General features: G+C 43.1%; 1 protein-coding gene across 4 annotated transcripts in view; it reads right to left on the reverse strand.

Annotated features, from left to right (window-relative positions):
* Positions 1-3,205: 3,205 nt before the first annotated feature.
* LEF1 (lymphoid enhancer binding factor 1) overlaps positions 3,206-15,413 on the reverse strand; it is a 119,547-nt gene continuing 107,339 nt past the window's right edge. For 2 of the 4 annotated variants that reach the window (XM_054485385.2, XM_054485383.2), the window contains one exon: positions 4,284-4,416. Coding sequence is in view for 2 of the 4 variants with exons in the window: in XM_054485384.2 (XP_054341359.1) it covers positions 4,337-4,416 (80 nt within the window). In the remaining 2 variants the exon portion in view is untranslated. Of the gene's footprint in view, positions 4,417-15,413 lie in introns of all 4 variants that reach the window. The other 2 variants (XM_054485384.2, XM_054485382.2) reach the window with 2 other exon arrangements.

Consider the following 15,413-nt stretch of genomic DNA (forward strand, 5'->3'; position numbering starts at 1 on the left):
GTACAAGTACTTCCACGGTCCTGACTCCAAAACAGAGTGCTTAGTCCTGTTAGCCACTGCTTCCCTAGGCAGAAATATGCTCACATGTTCTATGGCTACAAGGCAATATATAAACAAGATATTTTTTGCACTGGACAAAACATGTTTTCTAACACATTACAAAACAATTCAAGGGGAAATTAGTAATCACTCCTGTCAGGCTTCTCTCTCCTTTACCTCTCACATACCCTGACAGAGGTCTGTGATACCTTAGCCCATGAGGAAGTGTGCCCAGAGGGGTTTAGTGTGCCGTTCCCAACAGTGGGATGAATAGATTTTGTCCAGCTCTGTGGACTCTAAACCTGGGCTTTCCCCACTGGGCCACCTCCTTCCTAACATAACCTGTTTTAAGTCCAAATTACCATCCAGGGAAAAGGACCCTTGCACATTGTAACTAATGCAGGCAGTAGGCATTTCTTATATGCCTACAGTAGACCGACAATACAAAACATTTTTCTGGTGTCCAGTTATTTGAGCATAGCCCATTGGAAAGTGCTCAGTAAAAATGTATTGAATGAATGCATCTATTATTTAACACCAGTTTACTGTTGACGAACAATGCTATAAACAATATTAGCACTGCTTCTTCAATAAAGGCAAGTAGTTTTCACTTGTCTCGTTTTACTATAAATTATTAATTTTAATTAACATGTATACAGTTTGCTTACTTTAATTCGTGCTAATAATGTTTATTTTAAATAGTTGCTGTTGGTACACCCTGAGTAGAGGTATACCTGAGTCACCTTGGTACACTCTCCCTGAGTCACACCTGGCTGCAGAGTAAAGATAATAGAAGTTTTCCCAGAAAAAGAGTTGAAGAAATTTAGAAGAGCCACTTCCAGAATGATATCCACTGAATTATTGCCAAGAAAACCAATCGTATTTTTTCCCACAATAAATCAGTATAAACGTTGTATAGAATCCCATCCTTCTATTAGTATTAAGATACTTAATTGCCATCAAATTTTACAGTTTCTATTAAAAAGCAGTCCACATTTTCTTGTGTGTGTATCTTTAGAGGTTAGGTTTCACAGGGCAGCTCTTAAGGTTCTCATCTTCCACATCTGGAAGATCACATTCTGTGGCAGAAGTGGTAAATGTGATTTTTCAACAACTACTACATCATGCGGATGTTAGGTGTCTCTTTTCTGTCAGAACGGTACATCACTCGCTCATGACTCTTCTTCTTTAAAAGCACAGCCACACAGACATCTTGTTATTGTTCATAGGCCCTTTATTAGAGTTTCCATATTGTTGCAGCCGTAGACCAAACTAGAGGAAAAAATTATTGTATAATACTTAAGACAACTGTAGTCACGAAACAGTTCAAAGTCACCTTCCAGCTAAACAGGTAGTTGCCAGCAGCCCTAGCAACCAAACTAGAACCAGGAGGAAAACACCCCTTCATACAGACCTGCATGCCAGCTGTGACCTCAGAGAAGGCTCAGCTCCCAGAAAGAAGGCTGACCTAGCCTCTTCTTGGCACACAGTTCAGCTCTGAGTTCGCCGCAGGGAAGGAGGCCAAATCCCTTCAAGATCAAACAGAAGTGGCCAGAGGAGTGTCCCTCTCCCCGCAGACACCCGCTTTGATCCCTATCTCTAGGGGACTATTGACTCTCCTCCAGAACTGCTGCCTACAGAAAGCAGGATTTGGGCAGAATGAGCCCAGAATGAGCTCTGTGCAGTGACATCAAAGTTATTTGGGAAAAATTATTCTGGAAGAAATACAGGAAACTAGGAGGGGACCAAGTTTGTGGAAGGAACTGGCTGAGGGTCCAAACAACCTATTTCTTTCAACTTCACCATTTTTTTGTGAAGTTGAAAGAAATGGATTATTTGGACCATAGCAGGATATACACACCTGAGACTCGGGACTTGGCCTCTGCATTTTTGAAAGGAGGAGGAACTGAGGAAGAGAAGAGTTGAGCGGGCTTTGGCCAAGCCTCAGGTCTCAGGTATAGATCCAGCTATGCCTGTTGCCTTGATGAACAGACTTTTATTATTAATTGCTTTCTCTCTACATCCAGAAGAGCCCATCAATGTGTTGGCATAATGCTCCACTGTCACCTCCCTTACCATTTTGTTGGATTTTCTAGTTAACTCTCAAAAAGATCATGGTGGCAGCTTTAGACTGTTTTTAACTACTTGGTTTATGCAGATTAAGAAAACTCAGAGAGAGATAATTTTCAAATGAAGTTCTGGCCAGGGCTGAATATGAAACCTTTATAACAAGTAGGCCCCCTAAACATAATACTTTTTTTTTTCCTGGTTCAAGTTTAGGACTAAATGAAGAGGATTTGGAAAGGTTCCAGAGGATAGTAATGAAAATGATTAAAGGACTGATGATGAAAGTTTCAAGGAATTGGGATTACTTAGCCTAGAGAAGAGAAATTTGAGGGGTGATTTAATGGCAATCTTCAAGTACAGTATGAGGAGGGTTATTATAAGTATGGTAGCCAGCTGTTCACCAGCTGCACCGAAGGTTAGAAAGGGGAAATCGAGCTAGAATTTCAGCAGAGAGGTTTAGGTTGGACCAGTGATAGTGGTTCTCAAAGTAGCTCAAGGGATAGAAAACCATGGTGGAAGATCATGACGTATTCTTTTAAACTTAAAATATACTTTTTCCTAATCAGATACCAACTTATAACATGTACTAGTAGTAAGGTAAAAATTACGAAATACAACTCAGGACTTAGAAAATGTTGACTGGGGAGATGGGTGGGGATGTTAAGACATAACTTCTCCACTGGGACCCCACAATGTGGAAGCCCAGTTTGAATACCAATGAGCTATGAAGAGAGGCGGTACCTGTGGACTTTCAATGAGCACCACAACCAGATGGTGGGAGCCCATGAGGATCTGTGTTCAGGGAAGGACTCACTCCCATCTGAATCCTGGCAATCCTCTTTTTTCCTTTGACCGTGTTTCATACCACCTGGAAAAGGAGGGAGAGGCCCAAGCCATACAAGTACTTTTGAGGACTGCATGTCTAGGAGACAGGGCAAGGTGCCCCTTTACAGCCAGTTCTGGCCTGTCCCTAGAGAAGGCTGCACCAGCAGCACCCCTCTCACACAAACTGTTCCTCTCTACAAACCAGCTCTGCCCTGGCCTGTGGATTCAGTTCATTAGCAATTTTAGGTTATCAGGAACTTCACTCTTAATAAAATGACAATTTTTAAAAATGTTTTATTACAAAGCTTCTTTTAAAAAAATGCTCAGCACATTAACTCAAACTGGAATGACAAACGTTAGGATGACAGTTTTGGGCAAAGACTGTGCCTTGCTATTTAAAAAAATGGGTACATCAATGCTCATTTTAACAACTGGCATAAAATCCCACTAATTGGCTAATAAAAACAGATACAAATACAGAACATTTAAAGTAATAACAATTCAAGTGCTGGGCTTTTTACAACAAGGGGGTAATAAGGAAAGAAATGAAAATTCACTGCAAACCAGTCTGCTGAATGCATCTGTTAAGGTTTACTGTTTAAAAAAAGAAAAGAAGAAAACAGAAGAAAAAATAAACTGAAATAGGGCTGCGAATTGCTACCAACAGAGTGGGTTTGGCTATTACGTTATTTAGCTCTATTGAACACCTTACAAGGGCGGAGAAGCCACTATGCGTTACAGGCAATTCACAGAGAAGCCACTTACCAGACAAGCTGTCTCAGAAAAAGAAGGCTTCTTTTTATTTCATTATTTCAAACTTTTCCAGAACTTTGAATTTTATTTAAAAGCTCATAGCTAGCAAAATATACAACAAGAAAATTAAAACTAAAAAGTGTAAATTAAAAAAATTCAAGTTTAAAAAAGCAAACAAAAAAAACTGATCCTTTTGCACTGTTAAATAAAAGCTTTAGGAGAAAAGAAGAGAAAGAAAAATGAAGACAGAAACAAAGAGGGAACTCTTCCACGAACTCCTCCACTGGGGTGCTGATGGATGTGCTGGTTGCTGGCTCCAGTTGCGCATGACAGGCAAATGCAGCCAAGTTACTGTCCTTGCCGAAAGGTTACAGGTTTGGATGCAAGATGCTCTGGGAAGTGCACACAGATATGAGGGGAGAAAAGCTGCTCAGCTGCCCCACAGCCTGCTAGCATTCTCATGTGCTTTTACATTTCCTTTTAAAAAACCTTTTTATGCTTTATTTTGGAACTTGGCTCTTGCAGTAGACAAAAGAGGGGTTGGCAGTGATTGTCTTTATGGATCAGCATCTCTAGCAGTGACCTCAGGGTAAAATTGATGTCAGTGTTCCTTTGGGGTCGACTGGGCGGGCCGTGGAGACAGTCTGGGTTTTCAACAAGCTTCCATCTCCAGAAGAGGTCCTGGGGTCGCTGCCTTGGCTTTGCACGTTGGGAATGAGCTTCGTTTTCCACCTCAAGAAGGAACAAATGAAATGCTATTAATATGAATTTGCTGTAGGCCTTAAGATTATAACCTCTATTCCATACCATAAATGTCTTACAACCTCTGCATTTAATTAATCCATTTTGTTGATTTGGGGATGGCTAAAATGAATTGCCCTATGCAGTCAAAAATCCTGAGAGTACACTACAGAGTTAATATAGTGACAGTTTTACTTTGGTTCCATGTACATGTATGCCCAGAGTTATGATGTGAAATGTAGCTAATACTCTGGGTCATGGTAAACAACAAAAATGTTTGAAAAACACCAGTAGGAAACAGCCAAACATGAATAGGGAAGGCAGGCAACAGCCAGATCAGGGAAAGATGTGTCATTCTGCAGTGTTTGGTGTTTTTAGTCCACTGTGGGAAGCCATTGTATGATTCTACATAGGACAGACATATTCACATTACCCAATGCACTGCCAACTCCCGTGACGCTATGTGCTCTGTCTGCTCATATTCACAGCCCAGAAGATACAAACCTCTCCCTTTTTCCTTAAGATCTTACAATTTTCAAGATTTCTTTTCCTTCCTAACATCTAGGATCTCTAATGTTAGCCTCGGAAAGGACACTCAGCAAATATGTTAAAATAATGTTGCCAGATATTGGTGATAATGATTTTCAAAAAAGAGAACTCCCACATCCTCAAAGCTTTAACGATCTGAGATTTTTAAAAAAGTGATTAAAAGTAAAATGTAACATTGTAACAAGATGAGACAAAGACAAAAGGAAAGTAAAAGCATGGCAAAGTTCCGTTCCTTCACTCCAGAGAGCACCTGCTTCCGCTGCTTTGAACTTGGGGAGGCTGCTTTCCTTTGGTGACAGCGATGCTGGAAGCACCTTCTCAACCTGGGTCCCTTGACAGCCTCAGATGAATCCCAACACTTTGTGCTTGTGATTGTGCTATCCGTGTTACAAGCAGAAGTTTCCTTTTAGAAACTCATTCTAAATAATGGTGGATTATCGTACACTTTCATTTCAATGGAAAAAGAAAGTAAAAGAGAAATAAAAGGAAACTTTGACATAGTTTAATAATGAATACAAAAGTCTAGATGGCAAGTTACAGTCCACAAAGTACTTTCCACAGAACGATGGTGATCTATGGAATGGGAACTGTGAGGACACCTGCCCCTCAGGCTGTTGGAAAGAGAGGTTTGGCTCCTATATTTAAAGTGCTCACAAAGTGCACAGCGCAGAGCAAGCCCTGCAAGCAGGTTAGCTAGTATTATTATTCCAGTTACGCCCAGTGCAGCCCCTAAAGATGATCAGAACTGCAAAGAAGCTACTTGTATACCTGGGTAGCTACTGAAAAAGCAAAAACCAACCAACCAACAAAAAACAAAATAGGAGGAAATCAGCCACAGAATGATTTCAACTGAGGAGGTCCTCCAATGACAATTTCAATTTCTATTCTCCTGGAAAATCAACCATTCCCTGTTTAACAGGAAAACACTACAGCATTGTGATACTTTTACTGAACAGAGGTATGGATCCCGCATGCAGGAGGATCAAAGAACTATGAAGGACCCTGCCTTTCTATGGAGAAAGAAACAGGGCTCTAGCGGAGCCTGGGGTGGGAGAGAGGGCACTCCACAGATTCCTATTTATATTATAATTTTGCATCACCGATTTTCAAAGGCTTGGTCCAGGTTGCTCTTCCTGGGAAGGTTTTCCTCTCAGTCTGACATGAAAACATTTAGTTTCCTGATGAGGCCTGGCCTTGCAGTCCTAGGCTAGCGCCTGAGACAAGCACTGGGACTCAGAATAGACTGGCCATTGGCAGCTAGGAATGCCTGAGGGAGACAACCTGCCCTTCTGTCGGGCCATCCCACCACTGCCTGGCGCAGTGAACCCTGAAGTACTGAGGTGCAGACAACTTCCATGGCCCTGCTGTGGCCCCATGCTCAAGCAGGGCCAACACCTCCAATCTAGAGCACCCTGCACTTCCGGCTCCACCAGAGTCTCCTTGTCCCTTCACTGCCTTACCTAAGGGTGCCTTCTCCTCCTCTCTTCTTAAGTTGAGTACAAGTGATAATATAGTGATTAACACAAACATGGGTGCCCAGAGATAGCCATTTACCTAAAGGATAGTATGTCACTTGCCAAGAAAGAGTCTACATCTCCTAATAAAGTCATTTCTTTCCACAGTCTCACATTTTCCCATCTGTTATTTCCTTATTCCATGGGGTCACCTTGCAAATTCTCCTGGAAAGTTGGCTTCAGAGAGCCTCTGTACAGTTGCTTACCAAAAAGCAACTAATCCCTCCAGGGACTAGTGCTTAAAAAAAAAAAAAAAGCAAAGAAATTCCTTCACTATGAAATGAGGCAGTTTGTCCCTGGTGGCTCTTTTAAAATACAGGGACGTCAGGGGAGACCAAGTCTTACTTCCGAGTGGGAGAAACGGGGGCCTTGTAGTGTTGCTTTACAGATATAAAACAGGTCCAGTCCAGATTCTTTTCAAGAAACCACAGGCATGAGGCTCCAGAGGCTGGAGCTTTCCCACATCTAAGGCTTCACTGGGGGGCTGTGGCTGAAGCTGGGCCAGGCCAGGTGAGCCCCAGCACAGCCCAACCCACCAGTGAAGTCTGCGCAATCAAAGCCAGCAATTACTGCTCTCCGGCTGCGGCTGGGCTTCAAAGGGAGTGAGGCAAGGCCCATCTTACATATGTTCAGACTTGGGCTCCCTCCACCAGGAGTCACCACGCATTTGTACTGGGGATGCAAAGGTGGCACAAGACCCCCACCCCACCCCATATAACCGAACCCCCTGATGCTCTCCTAGACCAAATTCCAATCTTGACAGAATATCCCATCAACCAAATGGAACCACAAACCCAAATGGGTAGAGTTCCTTACTAAAAGCCCAAGCAATAAAGGTGAATCTAAAGATTTCAAGAGTGGGCCTGTTTCTGGGAGGTCAACAGCACCGACCCTGGGCCAACAGGGCTTCAAAGACCCTGACTCAGGAGTGAAGAAAGGGAAAGGGGGAAATTCCTTCTCTCTAAGTCCAAATAAATGTAAAATCCTACCAAAAGCAGAGCGCTTGGCCAGCTCATGTCCTGGGGGTTCCTCCCCAGGCTGTCCTCTGGAAGGAAGGGCCAAGGAGACAAGCCTATGAGTGAGCTCTGAGGTGGTGGAGTGGAGGGTTGGGAGCAGGCAAGGGCCAGCCCTGTCAGGGTGCCACTCAGGGCTCACTGGCCAGTCAGTTCAAGCTGTCCAGGCCAAGGCAAGGGCAGAAAAGCTGGTGTCCAGGAACAAAATGCACCCCTGCCCCATCATGTAATATCACTTCCTTATTCAGAATTAGTGAGGATACAAAAAAAGTGAGTTGGAATAAAAGACCCTTTCTTCTTCGTCCTCTTCCTTTTGGGCCACTCTCAAATGCTACTAACAAGAGGCAGGAGCCTTAAACGATGTGCAATTTGAGGGGAGAATATTAGAGACTGGTTTTATGAGAGGTAAACAGATTCACAGATTTTAATTGCAAAAACTGCATTCCAGCATCACACCACACACCTCATGCCAATTGTCTCCATTTTTACGCCTTGGGAAAAACTGACAAAAGCCTGTGATTTGAGGGTGTGAACTCTTCTGCTGCACAATGTCATGTGTGTATGAATGAAGAGAGGTACAGACTTCTACAGCAGGAAGCAAGCATGACAGAGCTAGTCCAATCCTGTTTTTTTAGCAGAGACTTAGGAATACGGTCATAAAATGACTGGCCCATGGTGACCCCTAGATAGTCCCAGTGCTGGGCTGTTCCCCAGGCCTCCTAGCATCACAAAAGTGACAGTCTCATTGACTTGAAGGTGGTCTTGTCTACAAGAAGCTGGTGAGGGGGAAGGAACAAAAACACTGTCCACTGGGCACTGATTTGCCAGGCACTGAGACATGGACTTTAGAATTTCACATTATCATCATTACAGTTTGCATCTTCCCACCCACTTACAGATAAGGACACTGAGGCTGCGTGAGGTTCAGTAACTTGCCAAAGGTCACCCAATTAATAGGCAGCAGGACGAGCCTCTGAACTCTCAACACGTGCTCTCTCCACCATACCTTGGAACTAAATTATCATTCACTTTCTTCTCTCCTTCCTACCTTCCATCATTCTGTCTGTCCATCCCTAGGTAACAACCCCTGTATCCTGGTGGAGGCAGTCTACATCTGTAACAGTGCAGCCACCCTCAGGATATCACGCTCCGTTTGAAGAAGGATGATAAAGAGAAACAAACACATAAGTTAACTTTGAAATTTAAGTCCCTAAGACTGGAAATATAACCTACAAAAGCCAGCTTCAGCTCCTTGACAGTAAACATTACCCAACATTTGAGAAAAAAGAAAAATGAAAATATGTGGTTAGGAAGGTTAACACTGAGTTTTATTTCTGCAGCTGAGTGACTCCTTAGTCCCAGCATTCAAGACTAGTTAGTTAATCTCCTAACCACAAAGCTGTAAAGCAAAAAGATTCCCAGAAGCTGGAGGTGGGAAGAAAGGGGTCATTGCCACTCCTGGATTCATGTTCTACCAAGGCAAGGTTGAGTGACCTGTGCGGCTTCCTCCCCTGTGGCTATTCAGAGTGAATTACCATCAGCTCAACCAGACTTTGGCAATGTCAAGATGACTTTGAGACAAGCCTGTGACCGTTAATGAATTACTCCAGGGGAATTTTTCTGTAGCTACTGGTTTCTCTTCCTGATCAGCCTAGCCCTCTGTGTCTGTCTCCTCTGTGAGGACATGTGTCCTATCTGTAGGCCGGACCTCCTGGCGCAGGTCATGGCCACTAGATCCTTCCTACCATGGGAAACATGGGAGAATGGTCTTGAGCAAGATTTGAAGGAGAGAGCCTCAAAAGCCCATTGTAGTTCTGTCAGCTGAAGTGCTTCCAGAGGGCAATAACTAGCTAGGTAGACCTCCCTCATCTACTCACCTCCAAACGCTATCCAATCCACATTTCTCAACAGACGTTCTCTCACACTAAAGATGCTAAGGTCATCTTCTATAAATGAGGTGACAGGATCAGGGTACACTTTGGTCTTTTTTTTTTTTCCCCAAACCAAGCCCTTCCATGGTTATGCCAGCGTTTGTGTGTGCACCTGTGCATCTGGTTAAGCACAGGGAGGTGATAACTTGTGTGGGTTTGAGTGTGGGCTCTAAGGACTGACAGTTCTGGATTGGGTTTGGATCCTGGGCCCATCGTTTACCACCTGGAAATCTCGGGCATGCACTCTGAATGTACCAAACATGTTTCCTCATCTGTAAAGTGAAGATAAGAAGCTGTTCTACCTCATCAGGTGCGCTGTGGGATGTGGGAGACGTATGTGCAGAGCCGGGCGAGTGCAGGGCAGGCGCCCTGAAGCAGCATAGTGAGTGCAGTAACAGCAGAGGATGGAGAACTGGGGCTCAGAGCTGATGGTAATTCACTCTGCAGACGCAGCACTGCTGCTCGCCAGCTGCGTGGCCCTGGACAAGTGATGTTTTCTTATCCTTCAGACAGAACTGAAATCTGTCCCCTCCACCCCACAATGGGGCTGCTACAGAATGAGAGGAGGCAACACATGCAGAGGCATCTGTTAAAGCCTCTGGAATGTGGCAGGTGGTCCATACAGGTTGGGACCATTTCTGCTGTTCCAACTTCACACGACACATTCGGGGCAGCGAGCAAGATTCATACTATTACAGAACTTCTGGTAGAAAATTAAGACCAACAGTATTCTGCCAATTAATTAAAATATCTCTTACGAAACAGAATGTTTCTAAAAGCATGATGCTAGCTGAGAAAAAGTAATCCCAATACAAAAAAAAGTTAGATTCACAAAAACGATATATAGGCAGTTAGAAAAATTTAGTGTAGAGACTGATGTAAACCTTATGCCAAAAAGTGAGTTTAATTTTTAATGCTTTTAATTTTTCTCTCATTCTGTCAGAAAGAATAAAGTTACTTTGCTAAAGGTCACAGACAGCTATGAGCAGCAGGATTCCCCACTCATCTGGCTCTCAGTAACATGGCAGCTTCATTTATGAAGAACACTGCTGAGGAAAAACACATTAAAACGATCTCAAGGTATCACAGTAATGTCATGAAATTTATGCGCAAAAATAGCACATTTTAGCCTTTCTTAAAAGAGCACTACCCTCTATACCCCAACGCAGACCCCATTTACTTTTAATTTATATATTATTCAATTAAGCTTCATTTTCCTGGTTCCTAAATCCACACAGATAAGAAGAAACATATTATTGTGGGCAGAGGGTATAGTCCCAAACAGCAAAGGAAGCCACAAAAGAATTATTAAAAAGCAGTTTCTTAAAATTCCACATTATTTGGGGTCATTTAGAATAGTATTATACAAACCACCATACTCCTTGTGGCATATATAATATCCACTGTTAAATAACGGCATGAGGTATTCACATTCAAATCAATTTCAGTGTACTCTGCTGAAGAAGACAGAGTTGCATCCAAAAGTGTTTTGAAAAACTACATGTTTTGACACTTAAAGATGTAAACCATATAGGTTCTCTGAAAAACTCCATTATCCAGAAGGGCTCATTTCCACACAGTTCCTCACAACTCAGTAACAAACAGTTCTATTACACAAAATTTATCCAAAATACTTTTTTATTCTATATTCTAGTGCATTGATCTTAATTCCATTTTGTAAGTTTTCATGAACAATACTAAACATGAAGCATTTCAAGAGGGTTTTAATGAATCTCATATACTTCACTCCCTCTGCTATTATTTTTTAATGGCATCCGATCAGTCTTGCTACCTGAGGGTCTACTTCTCTATTTCTGCTCCCCAAGGCAACTTAAACACAATTCTAGCTCTTCTGATCATTAAGGAGAGAAAAGAGAATTGATGGAAGGGATACTGCCCATTCTTAAAAGCTTTCACTGTACCCATGAACCCAACCCAATTTCTTTATTAACACAGAGCTGTCTAGATAAAACCACCCCAACTATCAGCTTACTAGTGAGCTATAGTGGACATCTGTCGGGCTGCTGTCCAGCTCTCCTCTCCATTATCCCAACTCCAACACTGTTAGAGCAGTGAGCTCCTGACAGTCATTTTGTACAATGTGACCTTCTCCTCTGGCCACAGCTGATTATGGATTGGGGTGGAAGTTTGACCCAAGTTGGGATAACCAGAGTCGCTTCTACAGAATTTGAAAGAACTATTGTCTCTTTGGGAGATGATATTGTAACAACACATAGCTTGAGTGCTCTGAACATAAGGCTCAAAGAACTGAGAGAGTCAATCTGGGAAGGGAAGGAGAAACTGATTTTCAGGGAGGGGCAGATGGAAGAAGCAGGGAAAATGTCTGGACAGCTTTCCAATTTCCAGCTTTCTTTTTGGCCCAACTGCACTACTGTCCTTGGATTCCACAAGATGCTCCTATATCCTTAAAACACATTTCCCCTTTCTCCTTAAGTGAGCACCATTTGTTTCTGGCACTTGCCATCAAAAGGCTCCCATGAATGCACCTAGGGATCCTGGAGCAATGGCCAGGATGTGAAAACTTGCAGTCCATGCATAATTGAGTCTAACCACACTGTCATTATGCTGCCATTGCTATTTAAGACAATGAGACCAAGCCTGAGATTATCTGTAGTAAAGTGTCACCACCTTGTGAATCCTGTACACATTTCCTGTTAGTCTGTGACAGGTGTCACAGGGATTTGTGAACACAAGCATAAGAAGAAGGAAGACACGGGTAGGCCGTCACCTCAGACTGGAGCATTCCCAGAAACGACACATATGGGAGCCTCTCCGGGCCACCACAACCTCCACCTCGTATGCAGCGATCTGGCAATCCACACAAGATAAACGGCACGCCAGCAGTCGCTTCCACAGGACCTCACCACTGTGGTAAAATGGCGGCACAAGGTTCCCCCAACTGGGCTAGGCCACTATTCCAAAAAAAAAAAACCACAGCAGGCCAAGTGTGGGACAGTGCTGAGCAGGGTGCAGAAGTTTTCCCAGGATGTGCCGACCTGTGGCCAAGGGTAGCTGCGCAGCCACGTGTTGCCCTGGCTGCCCTGCGACACTTGGTTCTCCCCAGTTTGACATCCCCCTTCCCCTCCCTAGATGCAGGCTTCCTTCCCAAGAGTTCTGAACCCCCAGGGGTCTTTTGCTTGTTTGGTAACAATTCTAGCTGAGGTGCTTTCTAAGTATGTTACAAAAGATAAAGAATGGAAAACAGGATGTCATTTTTTCACTGTCTAGTTGTTGAAGCCTTAATTTTTACTCTGAGACTTGGAGAAGACTTAAGAGTTCTTCAGCTGCCTCCAATTTCCTTTTAATTTTATTAATTTTTAAGAATCTGGCTTTGTTTTCTAACTAAACATAACTCAGCAGCTTACTGATATTTAATGTTGGTGACTACATTGTGGAACAGAATTTGGAACAAACATTAGGCAAAAGTGTCAAACTTACCAGAGTGAGCTTCAAAAATCATAGGAAATAAATATTTTTCTGAGACCACTGAAAATATTTAGAACACTCCCTGGCTGCTCTAAGAGGACAGGGCTAAATGCTGGACACCAGGCACAGCTCCTGGCAGACCCTCAGGGTTGCAGTCCTCTCACTGGTGCTTCTATTCCCACTCTGCAACTTGTCAGCTCTGTAGCACAGCTTCACAGGACCCAGGAGCCCCAAGTTCTCAAGCCTTAACCATCTCATCAGGCTCTCAAACATCATCATCAAAGAAAAGCCAGAAACAATCTTCTTAAAAAATGTAAATCCAAGCACTGAACATTAACTAACTATACTGAGCTTAGCAATTACCTCTCATGCTCATCTCTTGGCCCTAGGGAAATAAAGGCTGAAGTTTTTATTTAGCCAAATGTGTTTAACCAGAGGATTTTTTTAAATCTTTTTTTCTTTTTTTTTCCCCCCGAGACGGAGTCTCATACTGTCACCTGGGCTAGAGTGCAATGGTGCTATCTCGGCTCATTGCAACCTCCGCCTCCCAGGTTCAAGTGATTCTCCGGCCTCAGCCTCCTGAGCAGCTGGGATTACAGGCGCCTGCCACCACACCTGGCTAATTTTTTGTATTTTTAGTAGAGACGGGGTTTCACTACGTTGGCCAGGCTGGTCTCGAACTCCTGACCTCATGATCTGCCCACCTCTGCCTCCCAAAGTGCTGGGATTACAGGCGTGAGCCCCTGTGCCCAGCCTTTCTTTATCTTTTAAAAGTAGCCTGTTCCTTCTTTTAAACTAACTCTTATGTCATATAACTAAAGGAAATACATTAAAGTATCTAAAAATATCTTTTCAATCTATATAATTTAAAGATGGTAGGCTTTTTATATTTGTTTTGATAAAGTAAATATTAATAAGCCAATTTTGAAAATTGTTTAATTAGTAAACTCAGAGTCATAATTCTCTCCAGCACTTCAAAAATTGTAATTCTTTACTTCTTTAATTTCATATAAATCTTAAGTCAGGAAGAAAGCAAGTTCAGTATTTGATAATAATCTCTAACTTCTGACAAATTTTAAGGTGGTATTCCAAATCAAACATATGCCAAACACCGGAAACTCACATCAACTCTATTACTGTGCTATCAAACCCCCAAATTCCGCCACCAATCTGACAGCTCGAGTGCTATCTACCACAGGAAGCCTTCCTTGATTTCACTCCGATTTATATATTTCTTATTCTCTTTATTTTTATATAAGGCATAGCATGCCACTTCTTCACAGCATAAAACATACTCTTTTATAACTACCCACTTAATATGTCTATATCTTCTTAAACTTGAAGCTCCTCCAGGAAGGGATAGGATCTCATTTGCAAGCACCCCCACTGCCTAACAGGACTCGTGACTTACAGCAGTCCTCACTAAATGTTTGCGTGGTAGGTAAACAAGTGATTAGTGTTCATGACACCGGCCTTCCAGCTGGACACAGGACAGTGTGTGCAGTCTTATCCCCTGAGGCCCTGGGCTCCCAGCATTCCCACAAATGGCTAGTCCGAAAAGCTAAACAGATGAATCTGGCCTCTCCAAAAGATCCTGCAGCTTGGGGACCACCATCTCTAACCTGGAGGAATGGCTTTTAGGGATCTCATTTCCAATTGTCCTAAAAGTTTCTCCACAGTGTTGAGATCACATTAATGGTAATTTATTTGTTTCAATCTGATTTCACCAGAGTGAAAAATTTTTTAACGCTCAGAAGTAGAAACACATGGGGAGACAGGAACACAACCGGGTGAATAAAGCACTGCTTCAGGAGCCAGCCTCTCCACTGGGCTGCATGCAGCCACTGCGCTGGCACTGCCCATCAAAAAATGGAAAGCATTCCATGAAACCCATAGGATCTTTAAAGAAATGAAAACACAAGTTTTTTGTTCTTACTTCATCACCTAGGTTGGAGTGCAGTGGTGCAATCATAGCTCACTGCAGCCTTGAACTCCTAGGTCCAAGCTATTCTCAATCTCAGTCTCCTGAGTAGCTGGGACTACAGGTGTGTGTCACCACGCCCAGTTAATGCTTTTTATTTTTTATACAGACATAGTTTTGCCATGTTGCCCAGGCTGGTCTCAAACTCCTAGCCTCAAGTGATGCTCCCATCTCTGCCTCCCAAAGTGCTGGGATTACCAGCATGAGCCACTGCTTCTGGCCTAGCTTTACCTTTACTCGTCAACTTCCCTTCAGAATTGAAAACCAGCTGTGTGAGATTCCACATCACACTCTGACGGACTGGTTTGTTTTTTGTTTTTTTTGAGAGAGAGCCGTGTTCTGTTGCTCAGGCTGTAGTGCGGTGGTGTGATCTCAGCTCACTGCAGCCTTGACATCCCGGGCTCAACAGATCCAACCACCTCAGCCTCCCTAGTAGCTGGAACACGCCACCGCACGCAGCTAATTTTTGTAGAGAAGGGATCTTGCCATGTTGCTCAGACTGGTTTCAAATTCCTGGGCTCAAGCAATTTACCCACTTCAACCTCCCAAAGTA

Source organism: Pongo pygmaeus, chromosome 3, assembly GCF_028885625.2.
Source record: "Pongo pygmaeus isolate AG05252 chromosome 3, NHGRI_mPonPyg2-v2.0_pri, whole genome shotgun sequence".
NCBI lineage: Eukaryota > Metazoa > Chordata > Mammalia > Primates > Hominidae > Pongo > Pongo pygmaeus.